Source organism: Heteronotia binoei, chromosome 14 (assembly GCF_032191835.1).
Source record: "Heteronotia binoei isolate CCM8104 ecotype False Entrance Well chromosome 14, APGP_CSIRO_Hbin_v1, whole genome shotgun sequence".
Lineage (NCBI taxonomy): Eukaryota > Metazoa > Chordata > Lepidosauria > Squamata > Gekkonidae > Heteronotia > Heteronotia binoei.
In genome coordinates, this window is record NC_083236.1 from 6,866,988 (window position 1) to 6,879,262 (window position 12,275).

Consider the following 12,275-nt stretch of genomic DNA (forward strand, 5'->3'; position numbering starts at 1 on the left):
CAAGCTTTTTTTTTTCTTCTCAAAATGACTACACTCTTAAAGACTTGGTCAAGTAGGTGTGTATTGACAATTGTTCACCACCTAGGCAAAGGATTGCCAATCCCCAGTTGGGGGCAGGGGATCCCTCAGTTTGGAGGCCCTCCCCCTGCTTTGGGGTCATCAGAAAACAGTGGGGGGAAGGGAGATGTCTGCTGGACACTCTATTATTCCCTATGGAGATCGATTCCCATAGGGTATAATGGTGAATTGATCTGTGGGCATCTGGAGCTCTGGAGGGGCTGGTTTTTGAGATAGAGGCACCAAATTTTCAGCATAGCATCCAGCGCCTCTCTTCAAAACACCATCCAAGTTTCAAAAACATTGGACTAGGGGATCCAATTCTATGAGCACATGATATGTATATTTGCAGATCTTAAAGTGACTATTCTAAAAATGAATTTCAAAAACAGGACACAGCAAGAGACCTCTGAGATACCACTATAACCACTGGCCAACTCCCACATTTTCCTGGGTTTGGCCCAGTCTATGGGCATTGTTGGGGGGTGCTGCCTAAATTTATGGGGAGGGAGCTTCTCCATAAATTCATAGCTAGTGATAATGGAGGCTCCTCCCTGTGATGTCACTGGATCAAATGCCTCTGGCTAAGCCCCAGCCCCCCCCCCCCGAAAACTGAAAAGTCTACACCCCTGGGTTCCATCACTGACAAAGTACATGAGGACAAAGATTCACAACCCCTTTTCAAAGGAAGTGTGGAACACATAGAGAGGGTCGGATCCAAATTCAAGGGGAAATCCCCTGGAGTACATGGCCTTTTGTGGAAGGGGTGCCACAAGCTGGAGCATCAACTGGGGATTCAACTCACCAGGAAACAGCAGCAACACTGTGGAGTGGAAAATTTCCCAACTAAATTTGCCTGAGAGAAATGTGATGATGCAGGTGCTCTGCGCTTCCTAAACGCACATGCCTGTCCAGATGGAAGAAGATCAACAGTCTCAAGATTATAGTCTGAAATATCCTTCCACCCAGCATCATTTTTAAAATATCCATCTTGATGAAAACTTCTGCAGAACATAAAAGCATCTTTTGAGTCATTTTGGTTGGTTTTAATTGAAATAGTATCTTTTTAGATCTTTAGGACTGTTTAGTAGATACTCTGGGATGAAATCTTTCCTACACCAAAGCAAATGTGGAAATATCCACTGGATTTACTGACAAAAAAGACCAAAAAAATTATCCTTCTGATACTCCCATTGGCAACACATGCTTTCTAATGGAATTCTTTCAGAATTCCATCATTCACGTCAAAAACCCTTGCCTAGGTGCAGTTTTAAAACTGAATGTTTCAATCAGCTGTCAATAACTAAGTAATAACATATCGGCATGTCCCCAAAAAAGTTTTTAGAAATAAAAAAAAAATGTTCTATGTAGCAGGGATTTGTCAAGCTGTCCTCCTAAAGAATAAGGACATAACAGGAATGTCAGGAAGTGAAGTTCAGCCATTTGAGAATTAAATGTGTGGCGGCTTCTGCTGTCAAAAGATACTTTCAGATTGCAGCAGTTGAAGGATTATATCTCAAAGGTCACTCAGAGAAAGAAAGAGTGTCACAAAGTTAAGTATATCCAGGGGAAAAAAACCCAGATAATAGGGAATATATATATCTCTTTCCCACCACCAAGCTAGAAATGATAGATTGCGAATGAAGTAATATGGAGCACATGGCAGATATAAAAGGAAATCAAGACAAGAAGCAAAAAATAAAATAGAAGGGTAATACAATAGAAGGACAGCTGTAGAAATCATAAACGAAATGCAGAGAAACAAGAGTGAAACTTATTGAATAAAGCTGAATTTATTCTCAGCATTCAGATGGTGAAATGTATGGGAGTGGGAGGGGAACAACCCACTGAATGCCACCGTGGTTGACTGCAGGATGCTTGAAGCATGCTTTTTTTTTTAAATTGTCATGTTTTCATATGACACCATATGAATAATTGAACAGGGATGCCAAGTTTTATTACCCTAGTATTCTCAGTGAAATGTTAATGCCAGACTCAGAGCATTGTGCCCTCCTTATTTTATTTTTAAGCAATACTAACTTATAGTTGTTTAATTTCTAAGCACTAATAGCAATTAATGTCAAGCTTGTCAAAAAGGGAGAGAATGATTAGCAAAGGAAATTAGCAGGGGCAGAGCACTTAATGTTTCGATGTATTGTTGTTGTTTTTAGTCACAGTCAGATATGTGACTGGTGGATGGTGTTCTGCATTTCAAAATCTAGCCAAATTCTTGGGAATTGCAGATGTAACTTCACAGGATTCTTGCTGTTCCAAGCAACGCTGTCTTCTGGAGCTGAGCTGGTATTATTTGTTTAATGCCCAGAGTGTCCAGATGTTTCTTGAGACTTCTAGGCACTGCTCCAAGGACTCCAATGACAACTGGCACAACGGTCACCTTCTTCTCCCTTGGGCCTGGCATTTCTTTTCTATTCTCCTATGTCCTGGAATCGCAATGCCAATGATCCAAACCGTATTTCTTTTTTTTCCCCCTATTATGCTCCAGGTATTTATCTGTTTGCAATTGGAAGTCCCAAAAAATATGTTTCATCATCATTGTGGTTTTTGTCAGTGTCGTCATCATCATCATCATCGGAATATTTTAATGCTTTTATGTTTGTCACCATGTGCCATGATTGGGTGAAAATGAATAACAACAGCAACAACAGGAAGACTGGTAGGCACTGGGGCTTGCCTTTTCCATGGTGTGGTTCCATTTCTTCTTCAGACCTGGCCAATTGTTGCAATGATCTTCTCTTGCGAAGCTAAGGTTGCCAGGTCCCTACCTTGCACTGGTGGGGGATGGGAGGGAGCTTTCTGGGAATGGGGGGTGGGGCAACAACACCACACATGATATCTTCAATGTGATGTCATACGGAAGTGAAATCATCATTCTGGGGACATCGTCCCATGAAGCTCTGGTTTGGGGGCAAACTCTATAGTTTGCCTACAATGACTGAGGTGGTTACAGAAAGCCAGCTGAACAATCCAAACAGCTGTAAAATGGTATCATTAATTATGACATCGATGTGCATGTTTGTAATTATCTATAACGGATAGTTAAAAATAGCAAATGAGATTTCCTCCCCCCCCCCCGCTCTTTTTTTCAATTTTAATAATGCAAAGATCTAAAATGAATGCTTCAGTGGACAAAAAGATTTTTTATTATCCAGGCTAAGCAACTGTATGTAGTATTATGCAGCAACTTGTATTCCTAAAGAACACATTCATTTTGCACTAAGTTGTACTGTCAGCTAATCTTTATGAGATCATGGAAGAATTCAACGTTACTTCATGCTGTGTTGCCACTGCACATGTTGCTGCCTCATGTAGAGGCAGTGTTCACACATGATGGTATCATCGCCATGTGGACACATCCTCAGAGATGTACGGCAGGTCAAACTGTGACAAGGAGAGAATGCTGAGCAAAGGAAATTAGCAGAGGCAGAGCACTTAATGTTATTTTCAACATATTTGATATTTGACTCCTGGGACTGCGATGTCAATTATCCAAACCCTATTTCTATTTTTTTTTCCTAGAATTGTGAAAGCAAGGGTGATATGCTCCACATGTGTATCTGTTTGCAATCAGAAGTCCCAAAGAATCTTTGTTTCATTCTCCATGATCTTGTCTGGTTTGTGCGCTCATGAATTACTGGCTAATAGTAAGCCATACTTCCAGTCCAACAAAGCTGCAGCTCTATCGTGATGTTCTTTATAGCCAGTTCGAGTAATTTCATTGCAGGCACTGGTCATGTGGTCTGACTGTTTCATCCTTCATCTTGCGAAGTCGGCAGTCGCTGTCATCACTGGTCTTTTGAATATTGGTTTTAATGCTATTCATTTTGCGTGCCTGTTCTTGTGCAGCTAGAGCGAGTCCTTCTGTTTCTTTCTTCAAGTGCTCATTTTTGGAGCCATTTCCTGGTGTTTTTGTTATCAACTTTGTTCTCTAGGTCTTTCAAAAATTGCCCATGATGCAAGTGCTTTCCTGTCAAGTTGTCGGCGTGAGTTTTGATTCCAGGGAAGGCAGCATGGTACAGCTCAAACTCACCAGATCTCAGAAGCTAAGTAGCGTCAGCCCTGGTCAGTACTTGGATGGGAAACGGAGCCTGCTTTGGCGGCGAGGGAAGGATATCAACGCGAAGAATAAATAAATAAACTACCATTGAAAGCTCTGCAGAGGAAGGCAATGGCAAACCACTTTCCCTTCTCACTTGCTTTGAAAGCCCCTTGCTGGGGTTGCCATATATCGACTGCGCTTTGCACACACACACAATGTATATTGGCAGCAGAGAGCATTGCGTAGGCCTTAGTCCTGTCAGCTGGGGTTGGGAAGGGAAGTCCTGTCAACTGGGGAAGGGAAGATGGTGATCCGTGCCTTGCTTCCATTAAGAATGGGTCCTAAAAGGGGGTTGTTCCCATTGTCAGAAATATCTGTTTTGTATGTCCTTTGCAATGTTCTAAATTTCCAGTCTGTAACGTACTCAAACAGGAGACGCGAGTCAGGCAACATTCTTTATTGAGAGCACGTTGCAAGAGAGCGAACACGCGGGCCGGGTCCCGCTTATATACAAACCCCGGTTCAGCCCACTGGACAGGTCAGGCCAATAGTGGCCTGTTGAACTTCCCGCCGCTGCTGGTGAGGGGCGGAGCTCGTCGTGCCTTGCGCTGGGCGTCCAGCCACCTGGTCGCCGTCGCGCAAGGCCTGACGCGCTGCCAATACACTACACCCCTCCCCTCCTAGTGAATGCACATAGTCTTGAAGATAAGCTGGGGGTCGCCGTTCCCTGGTGGACCGGCGTAGGGTTTCCGGGGGGACCTCGGCTGGTGGTTCCGCTGGTGTCGGCCGCGGCTGCTGGTCCGATTCTGCCGGTCTATCGGTCGCTGCCGGCCCGGCCGCTTCCGGTGTCGGGCTACTCGGTGGGGGGGCTGTGTCCTCCGGTTGAGCCCTGGGCGGCTCCTCCTTGGGTTTCTCTTCTTCCCACCCCACTGGTTCCTCCGGTATTGTGCGGCGGCGTATTTGGTCGATGTGTCGCCTCACTACCTGGCCCCCCTCTGTGGATATGTCGTAGTGGCGGGAACCCGTGACCCTCAGTACTCGTCCCGCCACCCACTCGGGGCCCCTGGCGTAGTTTCGTGTGTATACTGGATCGCCCGCAAAGAACCCCCGGGCTGCGTCCCTGATCTCAGGGTCCCCGCGAATGTCTGAAGCCCTGTCTGGGTGCAGCCTGTCGAGTCGTGTAATGAGCTTGCGCCCCATTAGGAGTTCTGCGGGGCTCACCCCGGTGGCAGGGTTGGGAATCACCCGGTTGTCGAATAGGAAGTCCGCTAGCCGGTGTTCCCAATCTCCCTGTACTATCCGGCTTAAGGCCTCCTTTGTCGTGCGCACCATGCGCTCGGCTTGGCCGTTGGTGGCCGGATGGAACGGGGCGGACCGTATGTGTTTGATGAGGTACCTCTGGAGGAACGCCTGGAATTCCCCCGAGGTAAACGCCGCCCCGTTATCCGAGACGATGGTGTCCGGGATGCCGTGGGTGCATAATGCCCTGCGTAGGGCCCGGATGGCAGAGGCTGAGGAGGTGGATGCTACGGGAAATTGGTGTAGGCATCCACGAGGATCAGGAAGATTTGCCCCTGAAAGGGCCCGGCGAAATCGAGGTGAAGCCTCGACCACGGCTTCCTGGAGGGTTCCCAACGTGTGGCGGGCGCTCTAGGCGGATCAGGCCTCGACTCTTGGCAGGCCTGGCACCCCCGCACCCAGCTCTCGATTTCCCCGTCCATCCCCGGCCACCATACGTAGCTTCTGGCCAGGGCCTTCATGCGAACTATGCCGGGGTGGGTCTCATGTAGGGACTCTAGTACCCGCTTTTGTAACTGGGGTGGCACCACCACCCTGCTTCCCCATAAGAGACACCCTTTGTGGGCCGTCAGTTCCTCCCTCCTGGTCTTGTAGGGTTTGAATTCTTCCCCCATGTTCCCCTCCGGCCACCCCCTCACCACCCAGTCGAGCACCCGTGACAGTATCTTGTGCTTCTGAGTGGCCTTGGCGACCTCTGCCGCGTGTAGGGGTTGTTCCGGGAGGCTTTCCACTAGCATGATGTGGTGCGCGGGGGCTGGGTCTGCCCCCTCCTCGGGCAGCGGCAACCTACTGAGGGCGTCTGCGTGGCCCATGGATTTGCCCGCCCGGTGGACCAGCGTGTACATGTAGGAGTTCAGGAACTGGTTCCACCTCAGTACCCTCTGGGACAGGATTTGGGGGGTTTGGCGGTCCGGCGCCAGAAGACCCAAGAGCGGTTTGTGGTCAGTGGCGATCGTAAACCTGCGCCCATAAAGATAATCATTGAACTTGTGGACCCCCGCTACTATGGCCAGCGCCTCCTTATCGATCTGCGCGTAATTCCGTTCCGCCTGCGTGAGGGTGCGAGAGTAATATGCTACTGGCACCTCCCTCCCGTCCGGGAGTTGGTGCCCAAGGACGGCGCCCACCCCGTATGGCGATGCGTCGCAAGCCAGTATGACCGGGAGGTTCTCGTCAAAGTGGTGGAGGGCCAGACCGTCCCGGTCTCCCGGGACATTCCCGGATCTGGCCACCCAATCCCGGATCCCGGGCTGCCTATACCGGGACCATTAAAGGTCCCGGTTTAGGCAGCCCAGGAGCCGGTGGGCCGCGGGCGCGGGCGGGGAAGGCGGGGAGTGAGGGAGGGAGCGTCCCTGCGCCTGCGCAGGGCCCCTGCGCACGCGCAGGGACGCTCCCACCCTCACTCCCCGCCTTCCCCGCCCGCGCGCGGGGCCCGGCGGCAGTGGTGGAGGCCTCTCCGTGGCCTCCGCTGGTCGCTGGAAGCCCTCCAGAGACTCTGGAGGGCCTCCAGCGACCAGCGGAGGCCGCGGAGAGGCCGCGGGGCACCCGGCGCTGGTCCCGGAAGGCCTTCCAGAGCCTCTGGAAGGCCTTCGGGGACCAGCGCCGGCCAGCGAAGGCTTCCCCGCGGCCTCCGCTGGTCGCTGGAGGCCCTCCAGAGTCTCTGGAGGGCCTCCAGGGACCAGCGGAGGCCGCGGGGAAGCCGCGGGGCACCCGGCGCTGGTCCCGGAAGGCCTTCCAGAGGCTCTGGAAGGCCTTCCGGGACCAGCGCCGGCCAGCGAAGGCTTCCCCGCGGCCTCCGCTGGTCCCTGGAGGCCCTCCAGAGTCTCTGGAGGGCCTCCAGGGACCAGCGGAGGCCGAGGGGAAGCCGCGGGGCACCCGGCGCTGGTCCCGGAAGGCCTTCCAGAGCCTCTGGAAGGCCTTCGGAAGGCCTTCCGGGACAGCGCCCCGGGTGCCCCGCGGCCTCCCCGCGGCCTCCGCTGGTCCCTGGAGGCCCTCCAGAGTCTCTGGAGGGCCTCCAGGGACCAGCGGAGGCCGCGGGGAGGCCGCGGGGCACCCGGCGCTGGTCCCGGAAGGCCTTCCAGAGGCTCTGGAAGGCCTTCCGGGACCAGCGCCGGCCAGCGAAGGCTTCCCCGCGGCCTCCGCTGGTCCCTGGAGGCCCTCCAGAGTCTCTGGAGGGCCTCCAGGGACCAGCGGAGGCCGCGGGGAAGCCGCGGGGCACCCGGCGCTGGTCCCGGAAGGCCTTCCAGAGCCTCTGGAAGGCCTTCCGGGACCAGCGCCGGCCAGCGAAGGCTTCCCCGCGGCCTCCGCTGGTCCCTGGAGGCCCTCCAGAGTCTCTGGAGGGCCTCCAGGGACCAGCGGAGGCCGCGGGGAGGCCGCGGGGCACCCGGCGCTGGTCCCGGAAGGCCTTCCAGAGCCTCTGGAAGGCCTTCGGGGACCAGCGCCGGCCAGCGAAGGCTTCCCCGCGCCTCCGCTGGTCCCTGGAGGCCCTCCAGAGTCTCTGGAGGGCCTCCAGGGACCAGCGGAGCCGCGGGGAAGCCGCGGAGCAGCCGGCGCTGGTCCCTGGAGGCCTCCAGAGGCCAGCCCCGGCAGCTCCCTCCCTCCCTCGCCGCGAGGCCGCCGCCGGAGGACTCCCCGCCGCCGCCGCCGCTGGATCCGCCGCCCTGGATTAAGGTAAGGGGGCCAAAGCGGGGGGGGCGGGGGGCGGCTTCCTTTCTTCCCTCCCTCCTCCTTCTTCCTTCCTTTCTTCCTTCCTTCCTCTTCCTTCCTTCCTTCCTTCCCTCACTCCCTTCCCTTCCTTCCTTCCTTCCCTCCCTCCCTCCTCCCTTTCTTCCTTTCTTCCTTCCTTCCCTCACTCCCTTCCCTTCCTTCCTTCCCTCCCTCCTCCCTCCCTTCCTTTCTTCCTTCCTTCCCTCCCTCCCTTGCCTTCCTTCCTTCCCTCCCTCCTCCCTTCCTTTCTTCCTTCCTTCCTTCCCTCCCTCCCCCCTTCCTTCCTTCCTTCCTTCCCTCCCTCCCTCCCCCTTCCTTCCTTCCTTCCTTCCTTCCCTCCCTCCCTCCCCCTTCCTTCCCTCCTTCCTTCCTTCCTTCCTTCCTTCCTTCCTTCCTTCCTTCCTTCTTCCTTCTTCCTTCCTTCCTTCCTTCCTTCCTTCCTTCTTCCTTCCCTCCCTTCCTTCCTTCCTTCCTTCCTCCTCCCTTCCTTCCTTCCCTCCCTCCCTTCTTCCTTTCTTCCCTTCTTCCCTTCCTCCCTTTCTCCCTTCCTTCCTTCCTTCCCTCCCTCCCTCCTTATGTTGTTATGTGATGCAGAGTGTTGGACTGGATGGGCCACTGGCCTGATCCAACAGGGCTTCTCTTATGTTCTTATGTGATGCAGAGTGTTGGACTGGATGGGCCACTGGCCTGATCCAACAGGGCTTCTCTTATGTTCTTATGTGACGCAGAGTGTTGGACTGGATGGGCCACTGGCCTGATCCAACAGGGCTTCTCTTATGTTCTTATGTGACGCAGAGTGTTGGACTGGATGGGCCACTGGCCTGATCCAACAGGGCTTCTCTTATGTTCTTATGTGATGCAGAGTGTTGGACTGGATGGGCCACTGGCCTGATCCAACAGGGCTTCTCTTATGTTGTTATGTGACGCAGAGTGTTGGACTGGATGGGCCACTGGCCTGATCCAACAGGGCTTCTCTTATGTTGTTATGTGATGCAGAGTGTTGGACTGGATGGGCCACTGGCCTGATCCAACAGGGCTTCTCTTATGTTCTTATGTGATGCAGAGTGTTGGACCTGGATGGGCCACTGGCCTGATCCAACAGGGCTTCTCTTATGTTATTATGTGACGCAGAGTGTTGGACTGGAGGGGCCACTGGCCTGATCCAACAGGGCTTCTCTTATGTGACAATACTGACTTTGGTGGACCCAAGCACTGATTCAGTGTAAGGGAGCTTTGCGTTTGTGTCTTCTAGTGCAATTTTGTTCTCAGATCCTGTATTTACTTCATCAGTATATGGGATAAGGCACTTTCTCAACTGTGCTGCATAATGCAGCCTATTTATTTTGTCCTGTTGGCTCTGTTGGCTCTATCTGCGCCACCTTCATCACTTTCGGGGTGTGGATCCCCCAGTGGAGTGGTCTCCCGACTCCCTCCGCCGGCTGTTTCTGATAGCCCTGCGCCCCCTCTTTCATTTGGTATGTGTCCCGTGCGGGTGCCACCCTCCCGCCGGGAGATGCCGCAAAATGAGCCCCCTTGAGGCTTATGGCGGCAGGGCTCGGGGGAAGCGAGCTAGACTGCTGTTCTTTTGAGGGGTTATAGAGTGTTTCGAGCCCGTCCCTGTGGCATTGGTCCCATCATTGTGGGGCCCAGGGGGCCGGCGCAGCGGCACGCTGAAGCAGCCTGTCGGTCACTTCCAGGTTCCTGTCCTGCATCTTGACCGGTGTTATTAGTGACAGGCTGCTTCGGCGTGCCGCTGCGCCGGCCCCCTTGGTCCCACAACGATGGGACCGATGCCACAGGGACGGGCTCGAAACACTCTATAACCCCTCAAAAGAACAGCAGTCTAGCTCGCTTCCCCCGAGCCCTGCCGCCATAAGCCTCAAGGGGGCTCATTTTGCGGCATCTCCCGGCGGAGGGTGGCACCCGCACGGGACACATATCAAATGAAAGAGGGGGCGCAGGGCTATCAGAAACAGTCGGCGGAGGGAGTCGGGAGACCACCCCACTGGGGGATCCACACCCCGAAAGTGATGAAGGTGGCGCAGATAGAGCCAACAGAGCCAACAGGACAAAATAAATAGGCTGCATTATGCAGCACAGTTGAGAAAGTGCCTTATCCCATATACTGATGAAGTATATACAGGATTTGAGAACAAAATTGTTTCCGGCGGTGATATTTGGGGGATTTTTGGGGACGTCACAGGAAGTGCTGTGAAGTCACTTCCTGTTTCCGGCAGGTGACGCGGGGGGAAATGATGTCACAGGAAGTGATGCCACTTCCTGTTTCCGGTGGTGGCATGACATCACCGGAAGTGACGTCACCGGAAGTGACGTCACTTCCTGTTTCCGGCGCACCCCCCCACCCCCACCCCCCAGTGTCCCTGGCTGGCCTTCAGACATTATGGTCACCCTATGGAGCACCGCATTAGAAACCAGCGTATCTTTCACCGCCTGAAACGCGGCGGCTTGGCGTTTGCCCCAGACCCAAGGGGCGTGTTTGTCTAACAGCCTGTGTAAGGGTTCCGCCAGGGCAGCCTTGTGTGGGAGGAACGTGTGGTATAAAAATTTAATAGGCCCAAGAAGCTTTGGAGTTCGGCCTTGCATTTTGGGGCTGGGGCCTGCACAATGGCTCGTGTTTTCTCCTCCGTTGGGTGGATCCCTGCTGCGTCTACAGCGAACCCCAGGAACTCCACTCGCGGGACGCCCAGTAAGCACTTTTCCCTCTTGACCTTGAGCCCCGCTGACTGGAACCGACGGAGTACTTCTCGGAGGCGGTTGTTGAATTCCTCTGGGTCCGGGGCGGCGATTAGAACATCGTCAAAAAACGGTTGGACTCCGGGGATTCCTTTAAGGAGAGCGTCCATTATGCTTTGGAAAATCCCCGGAGCCACGCTCACCCCGAACTGTAGCCTCCGCACCCTGAAAGCCCCCCTGTGCGTAACTATAGTTTGGGCCTCTGCTGTTTTTTCGTCTACCGGGAGCTGTTGGTAGGCCTGCGCCAGGTCCAGCTTCCCAAAGATTTTAGACCCGGCTAGGGCCGCCAGGACGTGGCTTACTACCAGGACTGGGTACAGATTGTCTTGAAGTGCCCTGTTTATGGTGCATTTATAGTCGGCGCATATGCGCACCTCTCCGTTGGGCTTGACCGGTGTGACTATTGGGGTCTCCCACGTGGCGTACTCTACTGGCTCCAGTACCCCCTGGGCCGTTAATCGGTCCAGTTCCGCCTCAATCTTAGGCTTGAGCGCGAACGGCACCCGCCTGGCCTTGAGCCTGATGGGTCGGACTGTGGGGTCCAGCGGTAAGGAGATGGCCGGCCCCTTGTAACGGCCCAGGGACCCATCGAACACATCGGGGAACTCTCGGCATACATCCCCGACCCCGCTGGTGGATAGGATTTGCCCCACCCCCTCCAACCGTATTCCCAGGGGTTTAAACCACGCCAGCCCCAACAGGGTGGTGAGCTGGCGCTTGACCACCAAAATGTCCAACCACCCCTTGAAGGACCCCCGCTCGACATTCACCCGGGCCCACCCCGCGGTCTGGACCGGGTTCTTCTGGAAGTCTCTTAGAACAAAGTCCGCTGGTCTTGTCTGAAACCACCTCCCGGGGCACAGGTCTCTCAGGGTCTCCTCCGATATAATCGAAATGGAGGAACCCGAGTCCACCTCCATTTTGCATGGAGCGCCCTCGATGCGGACCGCCATTTTGATTTTGTTAGGGACGCATGGGGGCAAGTTCAGTACCTGTAGGGAGGTGAATGCCGTGGAGTGGTAGTCTGCCGACTCTTGGTGCGTTGCTGGCCTTCGCCGGCCCGTTCTGGCCCGGCAGGCCCTCGCGATGTGCCCGGTCTTTCCGCAGCTCCGGCAGTCCCAGGTCCTGTATTGGCAGTCCCGCCTGTCGTGGGGGCCCCCGCAACTGGCACACTTGGGGGCCGGCGGCCTTTCCGCCGATGGGGGCCGTTCGGCCGCTCGGGCGCGCTGCGAAGCTCGGTGGGGCGGGCCGGCTGGTGGCCGGCGCAGCTGGTGGGCTTCCCCCTCCTCTGGGCGATCCTGGTCCAGGTCCTCGTGGTGCACGGCGTCCTGTCGACCCCTGGGGAAGGTCTTCGACGTCCGCTCGAACGCCACAGCCTTGCTGAAGGCACTCTGTAGGGTGA

General features: G+C 54.7%; 1 protein-coding gene across 1 annotated transcript; it reads right to left on the reverse strand.

Annotated features, from left to right (window-relative positions):
• Nucleotides 1-5,640: 5,640 nt before the first annotated feature.
• On the reverse strand, nt 5,641-11,829 carry LOC132582791 (uncharacterized protein K02A2.6-like; the record flags this gene model as incomplete). Its single annotated transcript, XM_060254508.1, has 2 exons — nt 5,641-6,617; nt 10,626-11,829. Coding segments are annotated over 2 exons (2,181 nt in total), but the record flags the coding sequence as incomplete, so codon positions are not given.
• Nucleotides 11,830-12,275: the final 446 nt, after the last annotated feature.